Here is an 11644-nt window from a genome sequence, read left to right as displayed (position 1 = left end):
CTATCGCTTTTTCGGGCCCTTTTGGGTAAATCAAAATGTAGTATCCCGTTTTATCCCCCTTAAAAATTGATCCCATCCCCAGTGGGATCTAAAGATATTAAACTGATTTTTTGGAAAAAGGCGAAGTGAAAGGGGGTTGCCCCCACCTTTTCCGCGGAAAGGCCCGGTTTTAGCATACCTCCGGGATTGGGGCCACTCCCTCCGGGGAGGATATCAACAATTATTTTACTTTTACGCCGTTACAAAATTTTAATTAGCTCCTCTCTTATCCCGCTGGGATTAAACTAAATTCAAAAGACTAGTTGACGCTTTAAAGGGGAAATTTCCCCGCTGTCGGGAAAATTGCCTCAGTAAAAGCAGTTTAGCTAGAAATTTAAAACCCTTTTTTGCAAAAAAACACGAAAATTTAAAAAGGGTTTTTGAAAAAATGGGCCCAAATTAAATTTCAGTACTCCTAAATTCATCCCCCAAACTCCCCCCAGCAAAATATTAAATAAAAAAACATATCAAATAATTGAATTTTATTTATATATATCAAAGGGTAAAGGGTACGATCACATTCAGCTACATGTAAAAAACATAAACCTTCCCACTATTGTTTCCTCTCTTTTGTAACTTTTTGGTATGCGAAAAATATAAATTTGTAAAATATAATCAAATTTTTCTTGATTGCCCTTTTTTTCACGGTTTTGGCTTACCGTCACATGAATTTAAAAGGGGGTGCAGAACTCGGTATAATAAATTTTACTCAGGGGGAGTTAAAATTTATGGGGATTTCCAAGTAGAAAATCAAATTTTAACTCATCTAATGTTTTACTTGTAATATAAGCACAAAAAATTTTCTACATTTACGAAAAAATTACTCGCTTAATACTTAATAAAAAAGTGTTTACACTTCGGTTTTCTAGGCCAAAAACCCCCTTTAAATTGTAATTTTTTTTTCCCCCTATCATCAGGGAAAATTTTCAAAAGTTTTAAAAAACTTCTTTCTGATTGTATTCAAAACCCTCAGCCTGTGATCCCCCTTTTGAACATCGGTAAACCGAGTCAGAACGGTCATCATACTTCAACACAACAATTGAGAGCCGCTTCCGCTAGAGGATTCACTAAAAAGGGCCTCATCGTGGTTTACTATATCCCCAGAAAACTGGGGAGAAAACCCCGGCCCCCCCCCCCAAACGCCCTCTTTTCTTTTTTCTTTGCTGGGTTTTTTTTTTGGGTTTTAAACCCGCGGCCTGTGGGGCCCAAAGGGTATTAAACCCCAAAGGATTTCCCATTCATTCTATCCTCTATGTAAGGTCATAAAAATTTTTTTTCCCTTAGAAAAACGATTACTTTACTTTCTTTTTTTTTTGTCATCTGATAAAAGATTTATGTTGTGAAATCTTTAAACTTTAATCTGAAATAATTTTATTTTATTTTGTCCTGGGTTTTTATAGATTTGGGCAAAGCTGTTAAATGTGATCTATTGTCAGGTTAGAGCTGCATGTCTGGCATTGTGGAGGGTATTCTTTTCTATGTGGGGTCAATCTTGTAGCGTTTACCCCAAAGGCGGGCTTGTTTTATTATTCTATGAACCCTAGTTTTTGCTTGTTTGTAGTGCCAAAAAATTCTCATTTTTGACGGGTTTTTTTTGGAAAAAAACCTGTGGCCTTATTGCGTATGCGCAGCGCCCTGCGGGAATCTGGTGTCCCCCATGGAACTCTATGGGCTTACTTTATCATCCAAAGGTTCTCCAGCAAGTTCGGTTGACGCTCCTTGGTTTAAGGCGACCCCACCTGCCCCTTTTTTTCGTTAAAATTTTTGGGGGCTGAAGGGGTTTTTCCCCCGTTTTCGCATGAATATTTTAATACAAAAAGGGAAAATTGTTTGCTTCCCCAAAGAGTCGTCAATGGTTGCCCCAGGCACTTGGCTGCTATTTATGAAGAGACCAAATTTATAGGTCAATAAAGCCAAATTAAAACCCTTTTTAGGTCCCCCGCGTCGGACCCACCATCGTTCAAAAGGGACCAGATCAGACCATTATCAACTTAATTATTGCTACCTTACCCCTCCACCCGCAGGGAAAATCCCCTAACTATGATGAGATTAAAAACACCTAAAATTACTTTATTTTGTGGGAGACTATCCTTTAGGAGCAAAAAAGCTATCATAGAATTTTTCACATTTTCAGGGACAAAAAGGGGGGAACCCTATATCAGATACATGCCAATAATTTTTCCTTTTCAAAGCGAAAAAATTTCCCAAAACAAATCAATGTTTCCCCCCAAAAAAAGGGGGGGCTTTGGTTTTATGTACATGGCGGGCTCCGCCCCCACCCCTACCCTCCGATCCTTCCGACATAAATGGTTTGTTCCCATGGAAAAAACCTCGTCAGGGACAAAATTGTTAAGTGGGATTTTTTTTGCAGAACCATAATTTTCGGGAGCCTAAGAAAGGGTTATTAATTTAAGGTCATTTTCTTTAGATATAAGAAACCCCCCGGGCTAGTTTCAGTGGAAAAATGTCCCCTCTCATCCCAGGGGTCCGGGTTCCCCGCCCCCCCAGGCGCGGAAAAAAAGTTTCAAAAAGTCGCCCGGGAGGTTTCTTTTCTGGGGGCTGGGCCCACAGCGGGTAAAGGGCTTGGTTTTAGCCGAGTCAGAAACCCCTGAAAACCGGTGAGGGGTCGGCATTAGTCGTCCCACAGGCCGGGGGCCCCCCCTGGGGAAAAGCCCCGGGGGAGGGGTAAAAATTTGCATATCGGTCTTATCCTTAGATCTAAGACTTCGACAGTTTCATTGTATAATGGTCGATGCGAAAATTACGTTTTATGGGGCTTGGAAGTGCCTTGTCCGCCAGTTTTAATTTTCTTTTCTAGGAGGGAGCGCCTCTCTCCCTCGATTCCCGGGGACCTCTCTCGGGATGGTTCAGAGACAGAAGCCTCCATGTCCTGCACCTCCTGGCGAGGGAGACGACTCACAGATTGCGACCTGCTACTCTCTCGAGAAGCCGATCGCGAGCCAGACGAAGTCCTTACAGGAGTCGCCCGGACGGGGAGGTGCGATCCGAACTGTGATTCGGTATCAGCCTCCTTAGGATGTTTATGCTGGGTTGATGCAGTCATTTGATCGACCAATTTAGTCAATTGATATACTTTAATATTTAGTTCTTTATCGGTTTGAGTTCAGCAATTCTTTATCCTTAGCTGCAAGCTGTTGACTGACATTCCTTGGCTGCAAGCTGTTGACTGACATTACTTGCACTAGGGGTGATGTTAGTTACTGCTGCAGCATAGGATGTATCGGGTTTGTGTGTCAAACTTTCCATTTTCCTCTTAGCTTCAGTATAACTAACTTCATGCTTTCTCATATATGCTAATGCCTCAGTCTCCTTCTTCAGGATGCTGTACTCGCAGATCCTGACTGATGGGACCTCCACAGTTAGCACATTTGGAAATATGGCTAGTACATGTGATGGTGTCATGGGCTTCAGCACATTTACGGCAAACACATTTACTTGAGTCTTTATCAATACATCTTAATGAGGTGTGTCCGATTTTTTTGGCATCTATTACAATGCACTGGGTTTTGGATGTAAGGTTTGACCTGGACACATTCATATTCAACATTGACATACTCAGGATTTATTTAAGTAAATATAAAAAAGCAGTTCAGTCTTCGTTCACACATTAACCCAGCCATTGGGAGTGTGCAAGCCATACACTTCTAGTGCGGTCCCAAGCCCGGATAATGGGAAGGTTGTGACAGGAAGGGCATCCGACGTAAAACTGTGCTCCAAATCCAAAAATGAATCAGGCGGAACATTTATTTCAAGATATGGCTAGGGCGTCCCCCGTAGGCGACGCGCGAGGACATCGCCGTACACTCGTGAGAAATGACAGCGGCTACCGTATCAAGAGCGAATACGGCTAAAGAAGTTAGCTCATAGGAGGGGGGAGAGGCAGAAGAAAGAAAATGAGACGATAGGTTTGAAGATTGGAACACTGAATGTGGGGAGTATGACAGCGAGGAGCACGAACTGGTGGACCTGATGGAGAGGAGAAAGGTAAGAATCATGTGCTTGCAGGAGACAAAGTGGAGGGGAGTAAGGCCAAAGAACTTGGAAACGGATTTAAACTGTTCTACATAGGAGACGATGGAAGAAAGAACGGAGTTGGAATTGTTTTGGATGAGGAACTCAAGAAGGGGGTACTAGAAGTGACAAGATCTTCAGACCGAATCATCTGGCTTAAGATGGAGATGGGTAAACTGGTGGTGAACATCATGAGTGTGTATGCGGCCCAACAAGGTTGTGCAGACGAAGAAGGAGAAGTTTTGGGAGGAGTTGGACGAAGTTGAGAAAAATTCCAGCTGAGGAGAAACTATGGATAGGGGTGATTTCAATGACACGTTGGTGGTGATAACACAGGCAGAGAAGAGACGATGGGCAAATTTGGTTATGGTACTAAGAATGATGGTGGGGAAGAACTCGTGACATTCGCGATGAGGCATAATTTGTGGATCGTTAACACGTTCTATAAGAAAGCCACTAGGCACAAGATCACCTACCAAAGTGGAAGCACTCAGTCACAAATAGATTACATCCTCTGCCGCTCATATGACAAGAATACGAAAGACTGTAAAGTAATTCTTGGGGAAACCATCACAAACCAACACCGACCAGTCATTTGCACACTTAAAGTTGTGAAGTCAAAACCCCAGACGAAGTCAAGAACCCAGAAAATCAAGTGGTGGAAGCTAAAGAAGCGCAGAGCAGAGATGATTTTACAGATAAGGTTAAGAGACCCTAGAAAGACGTAGACAGGAAGAGAGGTGTGACTGGGAAACAATCGCAGAAGACATGCGGGATCTGGGAGAGAAAGTCTGTGGCAAAACTCCGGAATGGCAAAGGCTGGAAAGGAGACGTGGTTGGTGGTGTGATGAAGTCCAGAGAAGAATTAGTGAGAGAAGGAAGCAAGAAGAAACTCTTTGAAGATCCATCTGAAGAGAACAAACCTTACTACAAAACAACAAGAAGGAAGCTAAAAGAGCTGTGGCAACCGTAAAGGCAAGAGCATATAACCAACTCTACGAAGACCTTGATACAACAGAAGGTACGAAAAAGGTACTTAGAATGCTAAACAAAGGGACAAAAACTCGAAAGACATCTATCAGACAAAATGGATAAAGAACGATGAAGGGAATGTGTTAACAAATGATGAGGATATTCTGGAAAGTGGCGGTTGTATTTTATGAAGCTCATGAATGAAGAAAATCCTAGGGAAGCACGTGAGGAGGAACAGTTGGGGAATCCTGGTGAGGTGGAAGCCATCACTGACGATGAGGTTGAGAAGAGCGCTAAGGAAGATGAAGGATGGAAAAGCAGTGGGACCAGATAATTTACCAATTGAAGCATGGAAGTGCCTTGGTGAAGAAGGAGTAACTATCCTGTGCTCAATGCTCAACAAGATTTTCGATGAAGAAAAGATCCCAGAGTCGTGGCGGAAGAGCATACTCGTCCCTATCTATAGAACAAAGGTGACATCATGGCCTGTGGTAACTACCAAGGCATAAAACTCATGAGCCACAGCATGAAATTATTTGAACGTATGATTGAGCACCGACTAACGGATGTGGTGAACATCAGTGAAGAGCAGTTTGGATTCATGGAGGGGAAGTCCACTCCAGATGCCATTTTCGCGCTGAGGCAAGTGCAGGAGAGATACAGAGAAGGTCACAAAGAGCTGCATGGAGTATTCATCGATCTGGAGAAAGCATACGACAGGGTGCCACGGGAAGAGATGATGTGGTGTATGAGAAAGAAGAACGTCCCAGAGAAGTACATCCGTGTTGTGAAAGACATGTACAAGGAAAGTGAGACAGTTGGTGAGGTGCGTGGCAGGACAACAGAGCCGTTCATGGTGGAAGTAGGGTTGCACCAGGGGTCGGCACTTAGCCCGTTCGTGTTGCGATCATCAGGATACCCTGACAGACGACATTAGGAAGGAGGCCCATGGAGCATGATGTTTGCTGATGATGTAGTATTTGTTCCGAAGAGAAGGCAGACCTGAAGTGGACCTGGAGAGGTGGCACAATGGATTGGAGAGAGAGGAATGAAAGTGTCAAGAGCAAAGACAGAGTACATGTGTTTAAATGGAAGGCAAGGAGGAGCGTACTGATGGACGACCAACAGCTGCCAGAAGTAAACAGAATTCAGTATCTTGGTAGTCTGCTACAATCGGATGGAGGTGTCGACAAGGAGATCAGCAAAGGATCCAATCAGGCTGGAATAATTGGAAAAGAATGTCTGGAGTGATGTGCGACAAAAGGATACCCATAAAAGTGAAGGGAAAAAATACACCAAACCGTGATCCAGCCAGCAATGCTGTATGGTTAGAAACAGTCCCTCAACCAAAAGTTAATGAAGAGATTGGAGGTGGCTGAAATGAAAATGTGTAGATGGGCGTGTGGTCTTACTATGAAAGACAGGTAAGAAATGAGGACATCCGGGAAAGAATGGGAGTAACAAATGTCGGGGTGAGAAGCAGAAGAGCGAGATTGAGGTGGTATGGGCATGTGAAGAGAAGAGAGGAGAATTACGTGGGACAGAGAATGCTTACTCTGGAACCACCGGAAGAAGAGGAAGAGGACGTCCGAAGCAACGGTGGATGGACAAACAAGGCAGATATGCAGTCCATTGGCGCAAAGGAGATTGACACTCAGGACAGAAGGACTTGGAAGAAGTTCGTATCCGCCGCAGCGACCCCATACTAAATGGGAAAAGCTCGAAGAAGAAGAAGAATCTTCGTTCACACATTCCCATCCTTCTTGGTCATACAATTAACGTCCACGACATCTTGGTCCTTCATGCTCTCGAGAATTTCACCTTTCTTCCATCGTCCTCAAATCCCTGTGAAAGATTACTCCCTACAGGTATTTGGGCCTATAGGAATAGTTACTTTAACTCGAAGATCATGAATTTGCGTCACCTTAAGTAAATCCTTAATCTGGGAGTTATATTGTACTTAAACAAGAAGGCTTCCATCTCGCATTTTTTTTGACAATAAAAATCGCCGTCCACTTGACCATCAACGACCTTATTGATGATAAGGGGATTCACGTTCAAAAGCGATCGATTTTCATTCACGCATTTTACATTCGCAAACCTTGCGTTCTCAGTGGGGATTTTGAAAGTGGTCTTTCTCGTCTTGTCATTAGTGGGGTTGTTCATAGTCGAATTCGTCAAAGAGTGGTCATGAATCGCCTCTCCTCCTTGAGAGAAGGGGTAGCCGGGTATCATTCATCATGGGTATTGGGCCAGGTCCGACCCTTGGCTCAAAGCCGTAGTCCTGAAGGGATTAAAAACTCCTAACTTGGTATCAACCTAAACAATAGTTAAAGAATAAGGCATTTTCTGTCCTCTACCCCCCAGTGGAAGCCTGGTTGCCGAACTTACCTAGAGAAGGACGGTAATTCACAAGGACCTCCGGTAGGCTCAGGAAGTCATATTAAGGGGAAATTTTAGAATAGAAAAAGTGCGCCCAAAGGCCGCCCAGACTATTGGGCCTCCCTACCCATGGGTCAAAGCCCACAAGTGCTACCTAGTGTAAATGTGTGTGGGTGTGTACATGTGGATGGGGGTATAACGTGTGTGAGTGTGTAGTGTGTGAATGTCTGTGTATACATATGCTTATTTGTGTACAGATGCCTACACGTGTATACATATACGTATGTGTGTGTGAATGAACATCATTAAACGTGTGTGTACCCATGTGTACATGTGTAAACATGAGCGTGATTACATGTGGTGCATGTGTAAATGTGTACATGTGTGCCAAGTATTAGTGTGTACATGTATGTCCATGCATGTGAAAAATGTGTGCGTTTATATGTATGTGTGGACGTGTGTGTACTGTATGTACTAATTTGTATGTTTACACGCATATGTATGTGTGCTAGTGTGTGCGCATGTTTGCACTAGTGCTTGTGTGTGGTGACGTGTGTGTGTGTGTGTACGTGTGTGTGTGTGTGTGTGTGTGTACGTGTGTGTGTGTGTGTGTGTACGTGTGTGTGACGTGTGTGTGTGTGTGTGTACGTGTGTGTGTGTGTGTGTGTGTGTGTGTGTGTGTGTGTGTGTGTGTGTGTGTGTGTATATGTGGTTGTGTTATGTGTGTGTGTGAGTGTACATGTGTGTGTACATGTATGTGTGTGTGTGAGTGTGTAAATGAATGTGAGTGTGTGTGTGTACATGTGTGCTGGTGTGTGTGTACATGTGTGTGGTGTGTGTGTAAGTGTGTGTGTGTGTGTGTACATGTGTTGTTGTGTGAATGTGTGTTGGTGTGTGTGTAGTGTGTGTGTTGTGTGTGGTGTGTGTGTGTGTGTGGTGTGTGTGTGTGTGTGGTTGTGTGTGGTGTGTGTGTGTGGTGTGGTGTGTGTGTGTGTGTGTGACATGTGTGTGTTGTGTGTGTGTGTGTGTGTGTGGTGTGTGTGTTGTGTTGTGTGTGTGTGTGTGTGTGTTGTGTGTGGCTGTGTGTGGTGTGTGTTGTGTGGCACGTGTGATTGGTGCGTGCATGATGTGTGTTGCTGTGTGTGATGTGTGTGTGGTGTATGTGTGTTAGCGACATAATGTTGTGGGTGTGTGTGATGTACGTGCATATGTGTCTGCATGTGTGTGCATGTGTGTACATATGTGTGTGTGTTTGTGTACCATAATGTGTGTTGTAGTGTGTGTGTGGTGTGTGTGTGTTTGTGTGTGATGTGTGTTGGTGAGTGGGTGTGTGTATGTGTGTCGTGTATGAAAATGTGTGTATGATGTGGTGCGTGATGATTGTTGCGTGCATGGATGTGTTCGTGTGGGTGCGTCATGGATTGTGGTGAATATGTGTGTGACATGTGTGTGTATCGCGATGGTGTACATGTGTGTTGTGGATGTGTGTACATGTGTGTGGGGGCATGTGTACACGTGTATATGGGTGTGCATATGTGTATATGGCTGTGTGTACACGTGTGTGTGGGTGTATGTGAATGTACATATGCGCACATATACAAATTGATAATTGGCCGAATCATTATTCTTGCTTTCAATGCATCTTATTTCGGTACCATGTTACACTATGTATATAACCCATCTACGCCTGCATGTCTCTATATATCACATTACATGCGTGCTCTTCCAGCACCTAAGGTCGTGCGACTGCGGATACTTCGGTGTCAGATAAGGGCAGATTACATTGATTATGGCCGAAAATTTCATATTGTGTTCAATGACCTCACTTTCAAAACAATAGTGATAATGCTAAAGCAGTATTAGTAATAGCAATAGTAACGCTAACAGTTGTTAAAAATACTTATAAACGATGATAATTTAATTGTCAGTATATATGATAATGATATGACTGTGATAATGAAAAGGATAATGTAATGATGATTGAGGCGTGATCGTAATTTAATAGCAGGCAACCGCAATCGGAAATGGCTTTCTAGCTGCGGCACCATAAATATATATATTGGAGTAAGAAATAATTTGAAGAAAACATCGCTCGTACGGCTATATCAAGCGTTATGAAAAAGGGTTTCACCGATCTCACTGGTGTCTTATCGCAAATTAGGGAACACTATTCGCTTATTTACCCCCCTCCCCCCAACAATACACAATACGTGGGAGTGGTCTCATGCGCAGCATTTTATTTCGGTAAGTAATTTCGTTATACTGGAAAACAAGCAAATCTTTACGAAGCTAGTTACCTAACGGGAAAAAAAACCTTCAATATAACAATGGTTTTCCGACTACGGTCATTGTCACGTAAATACCATTGTTAACAACTAAATAGGTGTAACGTATCAATTCACACACACATCAAAAAACTCACCGCCAATTGTACGGTAAAAAAGTACTAAAAAATACTAAGGATTATGTGAGACTTACCTTTTCTGTAGTTTAGCTTTCTTCCATTGTATAATGGGTGGCGGTGACTTATTTACTTTGCTAGGCCTTCATGCATAATAGATAACTCTGTTTCAATATAACTTGCCCCTCGTTCCACTACATAAAAGACATACACGTACACACTTTATGATTTCAGAAGCAATCCACTCTTGAGAAAACAATTACATTCCTGTTCCTTAGATCATTAATTCTGTTCAGAATATTCTACGTAAAGTATCACACATTGACAAGAAACAAGTACAGTCTCATATACCTTAATTCTGTATCACGCATTGACATTATATGTATTGTAGCGTCTCACAAACACTACATGGCTTCGAATTTCACTTATTCACTCTTTCTTAGTCAAGGACAACTGACAAATTTCCCTGTGACAGGAATTGAAAGAACAACCCACTATTGACATTCGTCTCTCTCATTGGCTAGTTTCTGTAAACACTGCCGCAGGGCAACGACAGTCCGGTGTTTCTCATTGGTAGACTCGTGATATCTGACGCTCTCATTGGCTATCTTGTGTAAACATTGTCGTAGATATGAAAAGCTGAAAGTACATTAAACTTTGTATGCGTGTGCGTGGTGTGTGTGTGTGTGTGTGCGTGTGCGTGTTCGTGCGTGAGTGTGTGCGTGTGCCTATGTATGTCTATGGATATGTGTATATATGTATATATGTGTATATGTGTATATATGTGTATATGTGTATATATGTATATAGTAAAATATATATATAAAACTATATATATATATATATATATATATATGTATATATAGGTGTATATGTATGTGTGTGTGTTTATATATATAAATATATATATACATATATAATAATATATAATATATATATATAATATATATATAGTATAAATTATATAAATAATTTTATATATAATATATATAATATAGATAAAATATATATAATTATAAATTTATAATTAATAATATATAAATATATATATATATATATAATATATATATATATTATATATATATATATATATATATATATATATATTGCTACGCCAGGGCTTTGTCTTGTGCGAAACATGTGTTACATGAAAGGATGACCTGGGCATGTGTTAACATGAAGGGACCTGGGCAAACATGACGCAGCTGCTGTGAGCGGAGGACGAGGAACAAGCCAAGAGACGGAGTTGGGTGCTGCTCCTGTGAAGACCTCGTGTGTGCCTTGTGACCTGATAAACTTTGTGTTGCCCTGTTATAAGCTGTATCGTGCAGTGTTTCCCCCTGTATTGTGCCCATAGAAAAGTGTACGGGTAAATAACTTGTGTAAAATAAAGGAAAGACTGTCATTCTGGTTTTTTTCGTGCCCTGCCTCGCCACTTGTGTTCCCTTGTGGTGTTCTGGACGCTGTGGGGCTCGGTGCCTCTTGGAACTGTTCACGACCCTGTGGATAGCACGCCGTCTGCCTAGCCTGCTTGTGTTGGTGGCTGAGAGACAGCGGCCGGCGTAACAATATATTGTGTGTGTGTGTGTGTGGTGTGTGTGTGTGTGTGTGTTGTGTGTGTGTGTGTGTGTGTGTGTGGGGTGTGTGTGTTGTGTGTGTGGTGTGTGTGAATGTAATGAATATATATAAATTATATATGTATTATCAACAAATATATGCATATGCATGTATATTATTGTTTACGCCGACCACCTCGTCTCTCTGCATCAAAAATGCAAGGCTAGGATAGGTGCTATCCACAGGGTGGCTGGGGAGGCC

At 42.2% G+C, this 11644-nt stretch overlaps 2 protein-coding genes and 1 non-coding gene across 3 annotated transcripts; all 3 read left to right on the top strand.

Moving 5' to 3' along the window:
- The first annotated feature begins 2 nt into the window (after positions 1-2).
- Positions 3-201, top strand: LOC119570985. Its single transcript, XR_005228500.1, has one exon. It is a non-coding gene; the product is annotated as a U2 spliceosomal RNA (small nuclear RNA).
- Positions 202-3815: 3614 nt separating this feature from the next.
- On the top strand, positions 3816-4337 carry LOC119570977. Its single transcript, XM_037918496.1, has 2 exons — positions 3816-3866; positions 4005-4337. The coding sequence occupies exons 1-2, from the start codon at positions 3816-3818 to the stop codon at positions 4335-4337; spliced, it is 384 nt and encodes a 127-aa protein (XP_037774424.1).
- An 84-nt stretch (positions 4338-4421) lies between these two features.
- Positions 4422-4799, top strand: LOC119570976. Its single transcript, XM_037918495.1, has one exon. It carries the CDS (start codon positions 4422-4424, stop codon positions 4797-4799), a length of 378 nt encoding a protein of 125 aa, XP_037774423.1.
- The last annotated feature ends 6845 nt before the right edge of the window (positions 4800-11644 follow it).

The sequence above is a fragment of the Penaeus monodon genome, unplaced genomic scaffold (assembly GCF_015228065.2).
Source record: "Penaeus monodon isolate SGIC_2016 unplaced genomic scaffold, NSTDA_Pmon_1 PmonScaffold_465, whole genome shotgun sequence".
Taxonomy (NCBI): domain Eukaryota; kingdom Metazoa; phylum Arthropoda; class Malacostraca; order Decapoda; family Penaeidae; genus Penaeus; species Penaeus monodon.
This window is presented reverse-complemented; position numbering and strand designations above follow the sequence as displayed.